General features: G+C 46.9%; 4 protein-coding genes across 4 annotated transcripts; 2 read left to right on the forward strand and 2 right to left on the reverse strand.

The window, feature by feature from the left end:
- Positions 1-4,079, forward strand: LOC4330615 (uncharacterized). Its single transcript, XM_015770133.3, has 7 exons — positions 1-370; positions 480-560; positions 656-832; positions 1,474-1,644; positions 2,084-2,293; positions 2,479-2,567; positions 3,163-4,079. The coding sequence occupies exons 1-7, from the start codon at positions 265-267 to the stop codon at positions 3,853-3,855; spliced, it is 1,527 nt and encodes a 508-aa protein (XP_015625619.2). The 5' UTR covers positions 1-264; the 3' UTR covers positions 3,856-4,079.
- A 524-nt stretch (positions 4,080-4,603) lies between these two features.
- LOC4330616 (rRNA-processing protein fcf2) lies at positions 4,604-6,427 on the reverse strand. The gene is made up of 5 exons (XM_015770136.3): positions 6,043-6,427; positions 5,878-5,938; positions 5,351-5,425; positions 5,139-5,254; positions 4,604-4,985 (listed from the first exon to the last, which is right to left on the reverse strand). Exons 1-5 carry the CDS (start codon positions 6,267-6,269, stop codon positions 4,877-4,879), a joined length of 588 nt encoding a protein of 195 aa, XP_015625622.1. The 5' UTR covers positions 6,270-6,427; the 3' UTR covers positions 4,604-4,876.
- Positions 6,428-7,177: 750 nt separating this feature from the next.
- Positions 7,178-10,153, forward strand: LOC107275756 (aluminum-activated malate transporter 9). The gene is made up of 6 exons (XM_015770134.3): positions 7,178-7,735; positions 8,060-8,197; positions 8,303-8,572; positions 8,689-8,828; positions 8,912-9,058; positions 9,164-10,153. Exons 1-6 carry the CDS (start codon positions 7,366-7,368, stop codon positions 9,851-9,853), a joined length of 1,755 nt encoding a protein of 584 aa, XP_015625620.1. The 5' UTR covers positions 7,178-7,365; the 3' UTR covers positions 9,854-10,153.
- A 155-nt stretch (positions 10,154-10,308) lies between these two features.
- Positions 10,309-13,801, reverse strand: LOC4330617 (aspartyl protease APCB1). Its single transcript, XM_015770135.2, has 9 exons — positions 13,131-13,801; positions 12,502-12,619; positions 12,057-12,280; positions 11,704-11,940; positions 11,377-11,530; positions 11,213-11,295; positions 10,981-11,095; positions 10,796-10,868; positions 10,309-10,674 (listed from the first exon to the last, which is right to left on the reverse strand). The coding sequence occupies exons 1-9, from the start codon at positions 13,730-13,732 to the stop codon at positions 10,559-10,561; spliced, it is 1,722 nt and encodes a 573-aa protein (XP_015625621.1). The 5' UTR covers positions 13,733-13,801; the 3' UTR covers positions 10,309-10,558.
- Between the last annotated feature and the right edge of the window lie 3,429 nt (positions 13,802-17,230).

A 17,230-nucleotide genomic window follows, 5' to 3' on the forward strand; every position in this document is an offset into this window, starting at 1 on the left:
AAATTTCGTATAGTAGCAAGAAGGCGAGTGGAGATAGATAGAAGCAGCAGCGAACACCACCGCGCTTGTCTCTTTCTCCGCGCCTCCTCCCCTTTTGATCTCCCCCTCTCTCTCCCCCTCATCCTCTGCTCAAGAAAAGCTCGGATTCTTGGCGGTTTCCCCCACCATTTCCCCCTCCTCGATCTGGGCCTCCTCCCCGCAAGCGTGCGCCTCGCATTCCCACCGAGCGTGCCTACGTGCTGCGCTTTGCTGTGCTGCGGGAGGATGGAGGGTGGGGGGAGAGGCGGCGGCCCCGTGGTGGCGGCGCTGCTGCTGGCCGCGCTCCTCCTCGCCGCCGTCGCTCCGGCCTCCGCGTCGTCGTACCCCGCAAGTGAGTGACCACGCCTGCAGCCTCCCCGGGTTCGTTGGCTTCTTCGCTCCTTTGCTGATGGATGTGTGTGTGTGTGTGTGTGTTTTTTTGGGGGGTTTTGCCATTGCAGAGGTGGTGAGTGGGTTCCTCTCCAACGCGGCGTCGTCGGTGATGAAGCGGCTGTGGTCGCTCAAATCCACCACGAAGACAGGTGATTGCTGGAATCTTTCTCGTGCTCGTGGCGTTTCTCCCCCTGGGTTTTGGTTGTTTGAAGCAATTTTTCGCTCTCTGATTGCGATGGAGCAGGAAGCGGAGGGAAGTCGATGGTGAAGTACGAGGGCGGGTACACCGTGGAGACGGTCTTCGACGGGAGCAAGCTGGGGATCGAGCCCTACGCGGTGGAGGTCACCCAGGGCGGCGAGCTGCTCGTCATGGACTCCATGAACAGCAACATCTACAGGATCGCCCTGCCGCTGTCTCGATGTGAGTGAGCCCCTATCTTCGCTGCCTTCCTAAATTCGGCTGGTGGCAATGCTAGTGCCCAGTGGGATTCTCGCGTTCTGCCAATTAGATGCTTGTCTAGTGTTTGGTAGGGGTGATGCTGATGTTGCGGGTTGGTTGGTGGTCATGAATTTTGGTCTGCCTTGGTCTATCGCTTGATTGCGATGTGTTTGTTAGCTTTCAGTTTGCGATTGCGATACTTTTTTAAGTGCCTTTTGGTTGGTTTATTTGTCTTGATTACCCACAATTTATGTTCAGCCAACATTTTACTATATTGTAGAAGTGGCGCAATCTGGTTGAGACAACCCTTTCAATAGCCTCATCAAGATGGCGGCGGCGCTATTGTATTCTAGCATTAGAATGACAACCCTGAGACGTTGATACTTGAAAGCCTGACTTTCATTAAACATTGATTAAACATTGCGCTTTATGGCTTACACCTAGGACGATATCATGTGTGCATCTTCTGAGGCAATGAAATGGAAAATCATGTTTCACGTAGCAGCAAATTATTTTCAGCTACACTGAATTTCATCCGATCTTCGCATGTTTCACATAGCAGCAGATTATTTCAGCTACACTGAATTTCATCCAATCTTCTGAAAATGGACCAAACAATGCAGATAGCAGACCAAAGCTTGTAGCTGGTTCTCCGGAAGGATTTCCTGGTCATGTTGATGGAAGGCCTCGAGAGGCCAGGATGAACCATCCAAAGGGATTTACGGTGGACGGCAGGGGTAACATTTATGTGGCTGATGCTATGAACATGGCTATTAGAAAGATCAGTGACACAGGTAAGCTAAAATGTCCTGTGGTGGGGGTATTTGCACATGGTTTTGTCTGTTCCCTAAGCATCCTATGTCTGCCTTTTGGTTTTTGCTGGGCCTGTCCAACATGTATTTAGCACTTGCATCCAAAGTAACAGATGAGAAGAGTAAACCAGCCAGGCAATATGAAGATAATATATTTAGTTTGAGGAAAGCAAATCTGCTTAGACCATTATCTCTGGAAAACTGCAAGGCATAAATCTTAATTTTGTTCAAAGCATTTATTTCTTTCCAAACTTATACTCAGGAAAAAGATCCTGACAACATTTGCTGATACATAGACTTGATGTTAACTGAGTTTGATTTCTTGGTAAAATTAGAAAGGCATGCTGCCATCATCATGCACATGTTTGTCTAATTTGTAGTAAACGGGAAGGTCTTGACTTGGAAGTGTTCTGACATTTAGGGGTTACAACTATTGCTGGGGGGAAATCAAGCAGAGGAGGGCATGTTGATGGACCAAGTGATGATGCAAAATTTTCTACTGATTTTGAAGTCCGCTATATTGGCAGTAGCTGCTCCCTTTTGGTGATTGACAGAGGAAACCAAGCGATTCGGGAGATTCAACTCAACTTCGATGACTGTGTATATCAGTATGAAGCTGGTTTTCCTCTAGGTATATCTTCATATCATACCCTGTTCTTGTTTCTATAGACTATTATTACTTGACCCATAAAACCTGATGTTGAAGCATTCAATCTGAGTAGATGTTTAAATTTAGTTTGTATCTGAGGGAATGTTGACCTGTACAATACTTGCAAGTTGCAAATAACTAATTACATGTATTTTGTATACTGACAGGAGTTGCGGTGCTTCTTGCTGCTGCGTTCTTTGGCTACATGCTCGCGTTGCTCCAACGCAGGGTATTAGGGATGGTGTCAACAGAAGATGTAAGTACTAAGTCTCAACATGACAGAATTTAATTGGTAGATTGTCAGAGTTAGATAATAAGGCAAGGGTTAAAGTGGACCACAGACCTGCTGTAACCGAGCAGGCCAGCACATGAATATGTTGCCATCAGTCTTTTGTTACTCCTGGTACTAATGTCCATCAGACCATCACCCACTGGCCCCAGTCTGCTTCCTGCTTCCTTACTATGTCCACACCTACCCCGATTTTACCGTCTCATGTGAAAACACACTGATTGAGTGTTCTTAGTGGAATTGGTGGGTAAATGCTAGCAGTAGAAGTTTTGGAGTATAGTTGCTAATTCCGGTTAACATTACACAGAACAGAAACTTCTACATATCTAGACTAGCTGTAAAATTACAGCTACTACTTGTTTAGTGATTTGCTCATTGTGATAGTTGTATAACACACACACACACACGCCCCCTAAAAAAACCCTAGTAATTCTTTATTTTTGTGCTAGCTTTCTCATGGTGCTAGGCTTGACAAGATTAGTACTTGTCCGCATACACTATCTCATGTGTTCTTGCAGACAACTGGAGCTACATTGTTTTGAATTCAATTTTTACCACGCAGGAACCTGAGACTCAGACTCCACTAAAAGCTAGCATTGCAAGCATCCCTCCATACCAGAAGCCGCTAAAACAATCTGTCCGTCCACCGTTAATCCCAAATGAGGATGAATCTGAGAAACAAGAGGTTGAAGAGGGGTTCTTTACCTCAATCGGTAAACTCATCGTGGGAGCCAAATCGTCTGTTGCAGAGATAGTTGGTGCAGCCTTTTCTAGAAAGAAGCGTTTAAACATTCATCAGCAGCAGGCTAGAGTACGCTCTTGGCCGGTTCAAGAAAGCTACGCCATCCCGCGGGATGAGACGCCTCCACCACTGGATACAAGAACTCCAACCCCACGCAAGAACTATGCTTTCATGTCAAAGGAGCCCGAAAAGATCCACCACATCCGGCATGGTCGGTCTCAGTTCAATGGTTGGAACGGAGACGCACCTCAGCAGCAGCAGCAACAGCAGCAGCAGCAGCAAATACATCACCAGCAGTACTTACAGCATCATAGGCAGTATTCATCAGGACCGCAAACTTTCTATGAGCCAAGCTGTGAGGCAACAAACGAGATTGTCTTTGGAGCCGTGCAGGAGGTAGACAGCAAGCGCCGCGCTGTGGAGATCAAACCCATGAACCATGGCGATCCGCAGTATGACCAAGATGGGTTGCGGCACCGCAGCAGCTACACCGGTTACAGCAACAACTGGTAGATGGCCAGATGTCCTTTTTTGCAGCTACATGATTAGATTTACTGCTCGTTAAGTTATTTTGCCGTCGTCGAATTTGTACTGCCTGAAACAGATAAATAGAAATTCAGGAAGTACCGGTGATATGGGCAAAGTCGAAAGCTGGTTTTTGCTGGATGAACGTCGTGATCTTAGACCTCTACTGATATATATATCTATGTAAATGGAATGTGTTTTTCGCGTCTGAATCTTTTCGCCCGACTGCCTGAACCTGTTCAATTGTTCGTTCTGGAGGCATTGTGACCCATTTTCGTTGATGAACGCCGAACGTTGGTCGTTATGCATCGTCATTCTCCGGTCGCGACTCGCGACTGCCTCAGCGTCTGGAGTCCCCGGTAGATCACTGCGATACATCCATGGCTCCATACACTACACACCCGTTACTGTGCGCGGTGTGCCCTCCTGCCCAGCCGTGCCATTGCGCCATTCCCTGCATGAGCGGGCTAAACTGAGTTTGATATGATTCTGAAAGCGAGGGGAGTGGAAACTGGAAAAGTGTCCCTCGTTACTTCATCTACCAGCACGGCCGGGCACTACATGTAATCGAATGGCCCGATACGAAGGTGCAAGTGTTCTCCATGGACTGAAATATGGACCGGGAAGCACATGTGTTCTAGTAGTATTCTACACAGAGAAAGAAACGTACGGAGTACATTTGTATAACAGCTGTGCTGCATATGATCAGGACTCCAGGAGACACGGCACACTCACAGACCAAGCAATACATTGGTACTTTTACTCTGAAATCCAGGTACAGCATACCTGAAACAGTGGGCTCATAAATGAAAAGAGGGAGATACAGCAACCGACAATCTAGCTCAGCTCCACCAGCTAATGCATCCATCATATTGCATGAATTTCCCACATTACAATGGTATCACAATCTAATTTTGTCGCAATTTGAAGGTTGTCTCAACCTTTAGCTCCCAATAATCAGTCATCTCTTCCTCATGGTAAACTGAGTGAGAGTAGCAGCAGTAAAAACTCATTTCCGCCTATCCTTGGCTCTTTTGAGTGTTTTCTTGCCCTTGTTCCTCCACTTCTGGCTGCCTCCTGGAGTGCGGCTCTCCTGAATTTCCCTTACTTTGCGCATCCTGCATTGCAGTACCCGATGTCAGAAAAGGGAACATAAGTATTTGCTATCAGGCAATTCTAACATCAATTCTCAGGCAGTCCTAACAAGAAATCTGATTATAGTTTACAGTATAATCATGTTTTGGTATGAGATAAAAATACGGTGAGCTTACCTGTAGTTCTTAAGATGTTGATCAGATAAGAGCTCATCAACCAATGTTGTTTTGCGCTCCCTCTTTGTCAGCCTACTTGAGAAGAACTCAGATGCAGGCTCAATAACTGTACCAACCTATACCATTACAGAAATTTTCATCATATAAGTTGATTATGAGCAGCCATAAGCTGACATATGACCTAAAAAATGCTGCCCAGTATGACTACTTACTTGGAAGTATTTCGGAAGGGCCTTGGATTTTCCTGCCCTCTTGAAGTGTCTTTTTGGGTCCATTACATGTCTCAGCTGCAAGATGGATGGAAAAAGAGAAACAGGTCAATTACAATATAGCACAAGCGCAGAGCCAACTTTATACTGCAGTGTGTTACTTTGATCTCAACTCTCAAATAAAACAGTTCATCAGATGGAAATATTATCACATTACTCTCCAAAGAAGGTGTAGAACATGGATCCTAGTTCTCTTAAACTACAGACTAGTAGTTAATGTTTTTCACATTCTACTGATTCAAGAAAGGAAAATTCTTATATTCTTCTTAAGGAACTATTATGAAAGTCTTTTAGAAAGGTGAATTATCTAAAGTTTAAGAAAAGTACAGAACAAACACACAAGGACAAGATGCCAATTATGTACAGTTGCGCTGTTGAATGATGCTGTCAGTTGCTCTACCACGGTTAAATTCTCAATTTTTCAGCTATATATATTCCTTCCCACAGAATCGATGTTAGTAACTCCATACCTGCAAAATCTCAAGATCTTTCTTCAACTCAGGAGTGATGGTGGGAGCCGGCATGTCGAACCTGTAAACCCAAAGCAGCAGATCATAAGAACTCATATAAGCTTTCGTCCCTTGTATTGCTGGTAATCAAGAAACCCGGACACATTCAAAGTGCGAGCAACTCACCAGCCCTTGCCGGAGGTGTCCTTGACGTTCTTCCTGGCCAGCTTGTTGGCCTTCCTCGGGTCCCTCGGTGGCACGAAGAGCCCGTCGACGAGCTCGCTCGCGGGCTTCCAGAGCGACCCCTGCGCTCTGCTAGAGCTGGCTCCCGTGTCCTTCTTCCCGCCGCTGGTCGTCGGCAGGGAGGGCAGCTTGGGCGCCCACGACAGGCCAATCGGCGCCGCCTCCGCCATCGCTCCCGTCCTTCACCTCAACTCAGATACCTATCCCAACTCCTGCCTCAACGTTGCTCGAGTACGCGCCGGCGGTGGCGGTGGCGGTGGCGGTGGAGAGAGAGGAAAGCGGCGAGGCGGCGGCGGCGTGAGAGGGAGTCTGCAATGGCGAAGGGAGTAGGGCTAACCGAGAAGGAACTAGGAAGAAGTAGAGGAGCTTGGGCCGTTGGACTGGGGCCCTCGAAAGAAATTTCATGGGCCTCATTGGGTTGAACTTTCAACGGACTGGGCCGGTGTGAACTACGTACGTGGCTACGGACCTGTTTGGAGAGTTTCCAGCAGCCGTAGCTTCTCACATAATTAGAAGTTCTACTAAACATTTCCGGCACAGTTTCTCTCATAATAAAAAACTTTACCAGTCTAGCTTTTTATCTAAATTATGAGAAGATATAGTTATAAAATCCAAAAAAACAAACTATAAGTTAGATTCCGAGAAGATGTAGTTATAGAATAAAAAAAATAAACTAAAAGTTTAGAAGTGGTTTCTATAGATTCTGAAAAGTTAGCTACCAATCTACTGTTTTTTAGAATTTTAAGCTCCGCTCGACGTCGCCGGCCGCGGCGGCAGCAGGCAGCCTACGCGTCGCTCTCGTCGTCGTCGTCGTCGTCGTCGAGCAGCCGAATAATTCCGGCGCCGCGCTGTGACGTTCCCCCGTGTGTGGCCAGACGACACCGTCGCGTCTCGGCGTCACGCAAAAACGGAAGCCGCGAACGCGAGTGCAAAAGATTTCTCTGGAGCGGCGCAGCGAGCGAGCGAGCGAGCAAGAGGCGAGAGCGCGCGAAAGAGACCGTGCGCGTGCGGTGCGTCCCCGGAACGGACGGACGAACGGGTGGGATCAGGAGAGAGAGAGAGAAAGCGCGCGAACGACACGAACCAAGGAATCCGAGTCGCAAAGCAACGAGCTCCCAAATTAAATTGAGCCCCGAGGTGAGCGGGGTGCGGTGGTCCGAACTCCCGGCGTACGTCCTTCCTATCCTACGCGCGCGCGCGTCGTTGCATGCAGCAGGCAGCCACGCTCGTCGTCGTGACGACGCAGGGTCGCGCCGCCGCGGCGCCATGGGGACGCTGCCGGTCACCATGCCGCCTCCGCAGTCGCCGGAGCTGCGGTCGCTGCGGTCGACGCTGGACCAGCGCGGCGAGCTGAGGGCCCCGCTGCTCTCGTTCGACTGGGGCTTCCCCGGCGGGATCGCCCGCTGGGAGGGGGAGGAGGGTCGCCTCCGGCGGGCGGCGGGCGCCGCGCGCGCCGCGGCCACGGAGATGTGGGCGTTCGCGCGGAAGGACCCGCGGAAGCCCGTGTTCGCGGCCAAGGTGGCGACGGCGCTCGCGCTCATCACGCTGCTCGTGTTCCTCCGCGAGCCCACCGACCTCGCCAACCACGCCGTCTGGGCCATCCTCACCGTCGTCGTCGTCTTCGAGTTCAGCATCGGTGCGTGTTGTTTTTGTTCCTCGCCACCGCGCGCGTGCCGCGATCATCGATGCGACTATTGATTTCTCTCGCTTCTTCAGAACATTTTTTTTAAGACGCTTCTAATTTAATCTACCAATAGCATGCTGTTGTCCTAGCTGACGAGCATATATACGAAACACTACAGATTACTACCAAAATTTTATCATGCAATCACAATTAACAGATCACCCTTTCCTTCGATGCTACAATTATAAACTCAGAATTCTTTTTTTTTAAGGAAAGGCGTGAAACTCAGAATTCTTTTAACCCGTTCAATAACTAATTCGGTTTCTTGTTGCACAGGTGCAACCTTGAGCAAAGGGCTCAACAGGGGATTGGGAACTCTTACTGCAGGAGGGTTTGCTCTAGCAGTTTCTGAATTGTCCTCAAGCATGGGAAATTTTGGCAACGTGATTCTGATCATATGCACGTTTGTTGTCGGTGAGTACATACAGATACTGAAATCGTTCTGCACATGATGAATATATGATTGATTATAATATATGTTTGAGCGTGGCTGATTCATGTTCTTCTTGATTTGTTTAGCATTCGGTGCGACCTTGACAAAGCTGCACCCCAAGATGAAGCCTTACGAGTATGGATTTCGTGTCTTCTTGCTGACATTCTGCTATGTCACGGTCTCTGGATACAACACGGGGAAATTCATCGCAACGGCTATAAGCAGATTTTTACTGATTGCCATTGGCGCCGCTGTCAGTCTTGCGCTCAATATTGGCATACATCCAATCTGGGCAGGGGAGGATCTGCACAATTTAGTGGCGAAGAATTTTGATGGCGTCGCAAAATCGTTAGAAGGTATGTCCATCCAATGCCAACATTGTCACAATCGTGTTACATTGCATAGATACAGTCATACAATAGGCTTGATTTGTAGACAGAATTTCAAAACCTTCTTTGATTGCCTGTCCCAGGATGCGTTGATGGATATCTGAAATGCATGGAGTATGAAAGAGTTCCATCTACGATACTGACGTACCAAGCTTCTGATGATGATCATCTGTATAGCGGGTGCAGGGCAGCTGTTGAATCATCAGCTCAAGAGGAAGCCCTGGTATGTTCTTGCCCAAAATGAAGTTCTTTTTTTTATATCTTTTCTCGTATATGTTAACACAGGTGATTTCCCTGTGTTTGCAGTTAGGATTTGCTATCTGGGAACCACCACATGGCCCTTACAAAATGATGAAATATCCTTGGATGAACTACACTAAAGTTGGTGGAGCATTGAGGCATTGCTCTTTTTCTGTCATGGCACTACATGGGTGCATTCTCTCGGAGATTCAGGTTTGTGCATCCCAAGCAAGCAAACAGATTTACTGAATTCTGTTATTTCCCCTTTTGCAAGAGTTAGCACTGAATTTCCTAACCAAAATTTCCGATTAAACTTAGGCGCCACCGGAGAGCAGACAGGTTTTCAGCGCAGAGCTCCATAGGGTTGGCCAAGAAGGCGCCAAAGTGTTGCGCGAGCTGGGGCACAGGGTTAAAACGATGACAAGACTAAGCTCTCAAAACATTCTATCAGAAGTCCACTTCGCAGCTGAACAGCTGCAGAAGAAGATCGACCAGAAGTCTTACCTCCTCGTCAACACGGAGAAATGGCAAGCTCTCATCAGGCGCCATGGAGGAGGAGCCAAGGATGGTGGGCTTGTTCCGGGGCGCCGCGCCATTGCCAGCCCCGGTGCAGTGCACAAGTCCAGCAGCTTCGCCTCGAGCACGTCCCACTCCAGCTTAAATTCGGCACCCAGGACCGACGCATCGTACAAGCCGCAGCCGCCATGGCCGATCAGGCAACCGTCCTTCCACCCGAGCTTGCCGTTCGAAGCTGCGGCGGCGGAGGCGAGAACCTACGAGAGCGCGAGCGCGCTGTCGCTGGCCACGTTCGCGTCTCTTCTGATCGAGTTCGTTGCTCGGCTCAGGAGCCTCGTTGATGCGTTCGAAGAGCTGAGTGAAAGCGCCAACTTCAAGGAGGACCCCGTGGAGGAGCCCTCCGCGATCAGCAGGGAGAATGGAGGTGTTTTGTACAGATTACGCAGGTTTTTTGGGCTTGAAGAGTTGAGGCAGAGGGCAGGGGAGCCCTAACCAGTTTTGTACGAGTGGAAATGGGTAGCCAGATGTATAGATATATTAACCCAGCTTAGGTGTGTGCTAGAATCGTTTTCGCTGACAGTGAAGATGACCGGACATGTAGGAGATGTCGATATGTACAACTGACCTACTCACCTACATGAGGATTTCGTTTCTCAGGGGGTGTTTGGGTGAGAGGGACCCTCTCACCCAAACACCCCCTAGTCATACTTGGTTGCAAGTATACGCATTTCTAGTTACTGTTGCAGATTTTTGCAATGAATGTTGAAAATATGTCACCTGCATTGAATTATAGATGTTGAGCATCATGTCATAGCCATATCTATGAGTCATCCTTGACAAAAAGTTGTAACCATATGGTCTAAGCTTGTCAAACCTAGATCGTTTAAGCTGAACGAATTATCTGATCTCGTCAGTTAGACAGCTACAAATTTCTACACAATCTAGACTTTATTATAGTCTTAATAACGATAATGATTATTATATCTGAAACTCCATTAATCCGAATATACATACACTGCTTCTTGGGTATACAACACCCTATATTACAAAAAGTACCCAAGTATACAACAAACAACCAGGATTTATACTATGGACTGTAGAGGAGATAGGGCGGCACATAACAGGATATGCTATTCGTAAGCAGCTCTATTGGTAGTCTCTATGTATCATTTACATATGTTTATTGCACAATACTTGTTAGAGGAAGAAGGGAAAGCCCTTTTGTGTTTGTGGCTTGGTGCAGTCTGAATTAGTCCATCCAATCTGCCTCTGTTGATTGTCATACACAACCAACTTGCCGCGCAGAGCATTATCTATATGGAAAATCAGGGAAGGATTATTCCAATGTTTGACAAAACCGACCATCTCACGATGCATCTAGAATTGCGAATCGAGGTAAAATTTTGCAAGTGCTAAGATGAAGCTCATCTATACCTCCGACTATTACTGTTGACCCATGATCGATGTCCTTTCCATTGAGGAATCCCAGGCAGACATTGCCTTTATCCTGGGAAATCCAGAAAGAAAAACAGATGGAGTAATTTTAGCACAGAACTCAAGTTAGAGGGGCCGATAGATGATAAAAGTTCTAACAGTATGAGGAAAGCATCAAAACTTACACTAATGATCAAGTAATTATCAGGAAGAATGGTGAATGTTCTGGGCATTACAAACCATCTTTTCCCAAAATGAAGATTCAAGGGCTTGAAGAGCTGTTTGACATCTTCCAAATACCTGGATATCATAAGATCACAAGGAAAAATGAATAGTTCCTTTTTCTGGAGAGTTGCGTGTTGAACTTCATCAGCAAAGGCAATCTATTGGAGCGCTATGATTACTCCATTGTTTTACCTCACAGGAAAATCAGTTGCCAAGCATAAAGGTAATGTACGATCTGAACTATCTTGGACAAAATTTGGGTAGGCATATTTGATCTGCCAAGGTCAAGGAGAAAAGGTAAGTCAAAATGTGGTTGAATAGTTGAACCCTTTTAAACAATTAAGAAAAATACTCACAGCTGCAATAAGGTTTTTGTATATTTCATCTGGGAGGTATGTATATGAACTTCCGCTGTCAAAAATCACTTGAACTGAGTTCCCTGATGCCCCACGCATACTGAGCTGTTGGTCCCCATAATATACCTTTTGGGCTTCTGTGTGGAACAAGTTACTGATAGTATAAAAAGATCATTAGGGAGAGTGAAAAGAATTTACCAGATTCTTTTTTTCAGGATCATTGCAATGTGCATACAGAAACTTTTGCTTAAGAATACGGAGAACAGGAAAAAAGTGGCCACTGGCCAGGGAAAACATGCAATTAAACTTCCAAAGAACAGGACTTACTCTGGAGCACTTCGGATAGGTGTTGATGTCATTCCCCATCTGGGTACATAGTCATCCCCTAGAAACATATATCCTCCACCATTTGGATCTCTAGTGATACAATGACCAAAAACATTGGAAATAATGCCTTGGTTGGCCAGCTGACTGGGAAGGCTTATTCCTGCACTACTAAGACCAAGGATCCCATCGGTCTTAGCTGGTGAGGCCAAAAGCTGGCCTTGCTGATCATATGCACACCTACATTTGTAGGACATCAAGCAGTCAGAATGTCAGATATTTATATGATTTGACACCATTTGTCATAACATATAGTCTGTCGGCTACATATCCTCTCTTAAAAGGTTTGAACATACCCAAACACAAAATCTAGTTTTTCCCTTCCACCATTAGTAGTGATAATATGCATATCATCCCTAGCAAGGACACCCATGGAGGAGCTTCGATCAGCATATTCAATCTCATAATCACATTGCTTGCATGTTTCACAGTAGTTCTGGTTGCCTTGCAACTCTTGACATAATAAATCCTTGGGAGGGACTATCTTTTCTTTTGCCGGCTTATATAAAGGATGAGGTCCCTGCGAGTACAACACATGTTCATCAGATAAAAAAACAACAGCATTGAAAAGAATATGAGGCTAATCACAAAATGACAGAAATATTGTTGTATTAGTTTTGTTTTACTAACAACATATTTATAGTAGACAAGTAGAGATCCTAGCATAGTCTAGAACAATTTGTTAAGGATGTTGTTGGAAGTTGGAACTAGAATGGAAATTGCTCATGTTTAGTTGCATACTTTGGCACAGTTTGTGCATGGTGCATCACACTGGATCCATGTCAAATCGCTTCCAGTATCAACATCAAGAAAATAAGGTCTGGGTGGATTGCCCACAAAAATAGATGTGTAGTACTGCCTGCATTGCATTTGGGGTACAATGATATTAGCAGGTGTAAGATGACATTAACCCAAATAGTTCAAGTATAACATCCCTTGCATCATATACCGAAGACTAAGGCCAGAATAACAACTATAGAGATCAGTTTGGTAAAGGGTCTAACCTTAACTAAAATTGTTAAATTCACAAAAATAACAGTCCATGTATAACAAGTACAACTATAAACTAAGACATCATAACGGATTTTGCCGTATAATTCAAGAGAAGTACTCCTATAAGAGATCACTTGGTGAATATCCCCAACCCAGATCAACGAAACACTCTCGGGCTGCATTTGATCATCAACATGATTAAATCCCCTCTCTCTAACCAAACTAAGATACTCTCGGGCTGCATTTGATCATCAACATGATTAAATCCCCACTCTCTAACCAAACTAAGATGAGAAATAAATTTCTCTTGAATCATAAGATAAAGCTGCAAGAGTGACGCTCAAATCAAAATCCGATTCCTGAACAATTATACGCACCCATCAGGGAAGACATTCCCCTTGATCGGGAGCAGAGCCGTCGAGTTCGTCCCCGCCGCAGCTGCCTTCTTGACCTCCAATTTGTTCCTAGATTTCCTGCCGACGCCCCCTCCGCCGTCATTATCGAATCTTCTGGCCGCGAGCTTGATGTCTCCAAACTCCCGCAGCGCGCGCCCCTGCCGTGCCTTGGGGTACAGCGGCAGCAGGAACGACTTGGTCTCGTTCCTCTCATTCTGCGCCTCCTCCTGCATCCCCAAGAACTGGACGGCCACGTCCGAGTAGAAGGAGTAGTATGCCGCGACGGCGAGCGCCCCGAGAACGAGCACCATCGCCGCCGCCCGCCGCGGCGAGAACCCCCGCCTCGATCGCCTAGCCTCCGCCCCCGCCCCCGCCCCCGCGGGCACTAGAGCCCGCGTCGGCAGATGCGTCGGCGGAGGCGTAGGCGGGGGCGGGGTGACGTCGTCGTCGGTGTAGGTGAACGCGGTGATGGTCTTGCCCTTGGAGGGCTGGTCCGGGGGAGGGAGGGTGATGATGACCACGCCATGGAGCTGCGGCGGATCCGGCGCCGCCGGGGGCGGTGGGGGAGGCGGCGGCGGCGGCATCACCGTCGAGATCCCGGCGGCGCTCCGGCGAGGTCAGAGAGGGGGAGCCATGGGAGGCAAGTGGCGTCTGAAACCGGCTAAGGGTAGGGGACGGTGGTTTTGCTGTGCGGAGGACTTGTGCTCTCACTGTGATTGGCCCATTGACTTGACTTTTCCGCCAAAGTGGTAAAGATTAAATAATTATAATTTCGCGGATAATTCTACGGGCTGTGCCGTGTGCCGTGTGCCGTGTGCGACAGTGCAACGCGGATAATTCTCAAAGCAAAGGCTAATAATACCTATATACTTCCTCCGTTTTAAAATATTTGACACAGTTAGACTTTTAGTACGTGTTTGATCATTCGTCTTATTCAAAAAATTTAATTAATTATTTATTCTTTTCATATCATTTGATTCATTGTTAAATATATCTTCATGTACACATATAGTTTTACATATTTCACAAATTTTACAGCTTATCTCTCAGCTCACTTATATATTAGTTAACTTTTCACTATAAATATATGGTCACCTGTCTATCTCACAGATTTTATTGATTCATGTGCCTAAGCCGGCTGTAAACTTATAGCCCGTTTCTCATCTCTCTCCTCTCATCTCCTCTCTCATCCACCTCTCACTTAGGTCCCTCAAATTTGTTGCTTAGCCTGAACTTTGTCCCTAACCGTAATACCAAATATGATGCGTCCTTCAACTCCACAAACCAGTACAAATAAGATATCAAGGCGGTTTCGGCTAATGTGACGTCTACGCGACATTAACGTGGCTCAGAAAAATTGAGACCCACATATCAGTGAGTGTCCGGTTAAAAATAAAAAAATAGCAGTGTCGGCAGCCAACCCATCTTTCTCCTATCTCTCCCCTCTTCCTTCTCTCTTCCCTATCTCTCTCTAGGCCAGGAGTGGGCGGTGGGCAACAGAGGCTAGGAGACGGGCAGCGGATGGCAGGCAAAGTTGCAGTGGCTATAGTGGGTTCGAAGGGCGGCGGTCATCCTCCTCTCTCCCTCTCTTCATCATCTCTTTATAGGTTGAGAGACTGGCAACGAGTGACGGGCAACAGAGGTCGAGAGGCAGGCGATGGGTGACGAGTGGCAGATGTGCTTAGAGCTCCACCGCCATCACCGCCGTGGACAACCAGAAGTGAGAGCTCCACCTCCTCGAACTAGGACTAAAGTTCGTGGGACACGTGGACCAGCACCAGTGTCATGGTGGCACGCGCGAGGCTTTCCATGGCACCTTGAAGGACCGGTCGGGGATGTCCCTATGGTGAAGGTGAGACACCACGTTGCATTGCTGCCCAAAGGAGGTGCTTGAATGGCTAGAGGGGCATGAACCAAGGGCTGACCCCGCAAAAGGCGTTGTTGAGCACCTCGTCATCGCGCCACTGCCCTTGTCTCGGAGGTGCAGTAGCAGCGCGATGGCACCGATGAGGGACTCCCCATAGAAGAAGCAGTGAGCGGTTGTTGACGAAAAAATCGAACACACCGGCCTGGGAGATCTGCTTAGCTCCTGTGCAGGTCCAAAGATTAATGAGATACGGATGTGCCAGTCAGTTTAATCCTGTAACTGACAAGATTTGCAAATAATAGATCAAACAGCCGATCAACTGACAAGCTGATGGAGTAGTTCCAGCCGATAGTCGATAATAGCCGATGCCGATACCAGCCGATAGCGATAGGGTTTAAGCAATCGGCTATATGTCCAATGTAGATAATGATATAAAGGCAATCGGCTGATGATAATATAATATAGCAATATAATCCAGTAGAAACCAATCGGCTAACAATATGAAATAGTAGAACAAATATTGATCCGAAGGTTAAAGCACACATCGGTTAGAGGTCCGATGTCATAAGATCCACAAGATTAGATTAAACAGTGAAACCTTTGTTGCCATCGGCTAAATCCAACTTATATGTATATGCAATCCCTACAAGCCGATGCAACGTCCAGATAACTTATCGGCTAGCACCTCGATAAAACATTAGCATGAACCTATCGGCTTAACAAGACTTATATTATCAACAACAATCTAGTAGATCGAACCTAACCGATGCAGCACGAGATTGTATATGATAATCTAATACTCGATGAGCCGATAGATCTGTCTAATGTGATGGATATAACAAATCTATTTAGAACAATATTATGATTGTAGAGATATATCGGCTAAGACAGGAGATCAGACCTAACCGAGACAGTCCCAACTAAACCGATGCGTCTCTAAACACAATGCAATTAGAGATAGAATTGAGATATCAGGTAGGCAAATATATCAACCAAACCAAAGTGATCCAAGAGATCGAATCGATGCAGCCTTGAACAACACCAACGTAGCCGACAGATTCACCAGGGCCCGACAGAACGTAGGACTTACCCCTTCGCTGGAGATCGAAAGTCGATGCAGCCCTGCGTCAGGTGCCCAAGTTCCACCGGAAGATAAGTAAAAACCTCAAGGAAGAGGGTGGCGATGCGCCGAGAGTATTATTGATCGATAGATTGATAGATTACAATGACCTCGGGTGTACATATTTATACCCATAGGGAGATACTAGTCCTTGTCGGACAAGAAAGAAACTAAAAAGGAAAAGATAAAGTCCTTATCGGACACTAAACGCACTTTCCTAAAGATAAAAGGAAACTAACAAATTATGCCTAATTAATAGATAACTGTCATGTCGCATCCTTCTTGAACTCGAACTCTTCTAGATAAGCTTCCTTTGATTGATCCGACTCCACCAAGAACACGATATCGTAGTGACTTGACTCCCATCGGCTGATTCTAGAACTTTGAAGCCGACACTGACTCTAAACCGATGGTAACTTTGGGCTTACCAAATTTCACTGTTAACAGCGGTGCGTGGGTATTGAACACGGGAGGGGCGAACGCGGCCTCACAGTCCTTGAGCATGAGTACAATGTCCGTGTACGGTTTGTGGTCCTAGAGCCCTTTGGAGAAGCCATGCCAGGTGGTCGATGGTGGCGACAGTGAAACCGACCTTGGCGAGGTACACCACTGTGAGCTGCACCATCCAAATGGACTCCCCCGTAAAGCCGTCTACCACTCACTTGGCCTCCATCGCTCTCTGCTCGCTCCCAGCCTAGAGAGGGATAGGGAAGAGAGGTTAGGAGGAGAGAGAGAGAGAGAGGAGAAGGAAGATGGGTATTACTATTTTTAACCGGACACTCATTGACACATGGGGTCTACGGTATTTTCTGACTAAGTACCACATCAATGCCATGTTAGCTGAAACCGCCGCTCAAACCGTCTTGGGACTTTATTTGCACTGGTTTTGGGAGTTGAGGGACACATCATATCTGGTATTGCGGTTTAGGGATGAATAGTAGACTTGCGACAACTTGAGGGACCTAAGTGAACTTATTCCTTCCAATCAAGCACTTCCTGGTTAGGTGGGCCAAATATTAGGCCTGCTGGGCTTACGCCTCAACCGGCCCATTTAGAATACGAGATATTTCGCTCGCGGCCCACGCGGTGCTCGTC

This window comes from Oryza sativa, chromosome 2, assembly GCF_034140825.1.
Source record: "Oryza sativa Japonica Group chromosome 2, ASM3414082v1".
In the NCBI taxonomy this organism is placed as follows: Eukaryota; Viridiplantae; Streptophyta; class Magnoliopsida; order Poales; family Poaceae; genus Oryza; species Oryza sativa.

Bases quoted from the DNA above. Each gene is read 5' to 3' on its own strand.
- LOC4330616 (XM_015770136.3), bottom strand. From the start codon at position 6,269: ATGGCGGAGGCGGCGCCGATTGGCCTGTCGTGGGCGCCCAAGCTGCCC. The intron at 5,255-5,350 runs GTAAGTAGTCAT...GTAATGGTATAG, and splicing joins CCCTTCCGAAATACTTCCAA to GTTGGTACAGTTATTGAGCC. The intron at 4,986-5,138 runs GTAAGCTCACCG...ACTGCAATGCAG, and splicing joins CAACATCTTAAGAACTACAG to GATGCGCAAAGTAAGGGAAA.
- LOC4330617 (XM_015770135.2), bottom strand. From the start codon at position 13,732: ATGCCGCCGCCGCCGCCTCCCCCACCGCCCCCGGCGGCGCCGGATCCG. The intron at 11,941-12,056 runs GTATGTTCAAAC...CTACAAATGTAG, and splicing joins AAACTAGATTTTGTGTTTGG to GTGTGCATATGATCAGCAAG. The intron at 11,296-11,376 runs GTGAGTATTTTT...TGACCTTGGCAG, and splicing joins ACAAAAACCTTATTGCAGCT to ATCAAATATGCCTACCCAAA.
- LOC107275756 (XM_015770134.3), top strand. From the start codon at position 7,366: ATGGGGACGCTGCCGGTCACCATGCCGCCTCCGCAGTCGCCGGAGCTG. The intron at 8,198-8,302 runs GTGAGTACATAC...TGATTTGTTTAG, and splicing joins CATATGCACGTTTGTTGTCG to CATTCGGTGCGACCTTGACA. The intron at 8,573-8,688 runs GTATGTCCATCC...TGCCTGTCCCAG, and splicing joins CGTCGCAAAATCGTTAGAAG to GATGCGTTGATGGATATCTG.
- LOC4330615 (XM_015770133.3), top strand. From the start codon at position 265: ATGGAGGGTGGGGGGAGAGGCGGCGGCCCCGTGGTGGCGGCGCTGCTG. The intron at 371-479 runs GTGAGTGACCAC...TTGCCATTGCAG, and splicing joins CGCGTCGTCGTACCCCGCAA to AGGTGGTGAGTGGGTTCCTC. The intron at 1,645-2,083 runs GTAAGCTAAAAT...TCTGACATTTAG, and splicing joins TAGAAAGATCAGTGACACAG to GGGTTACAACTATTGCTGGG.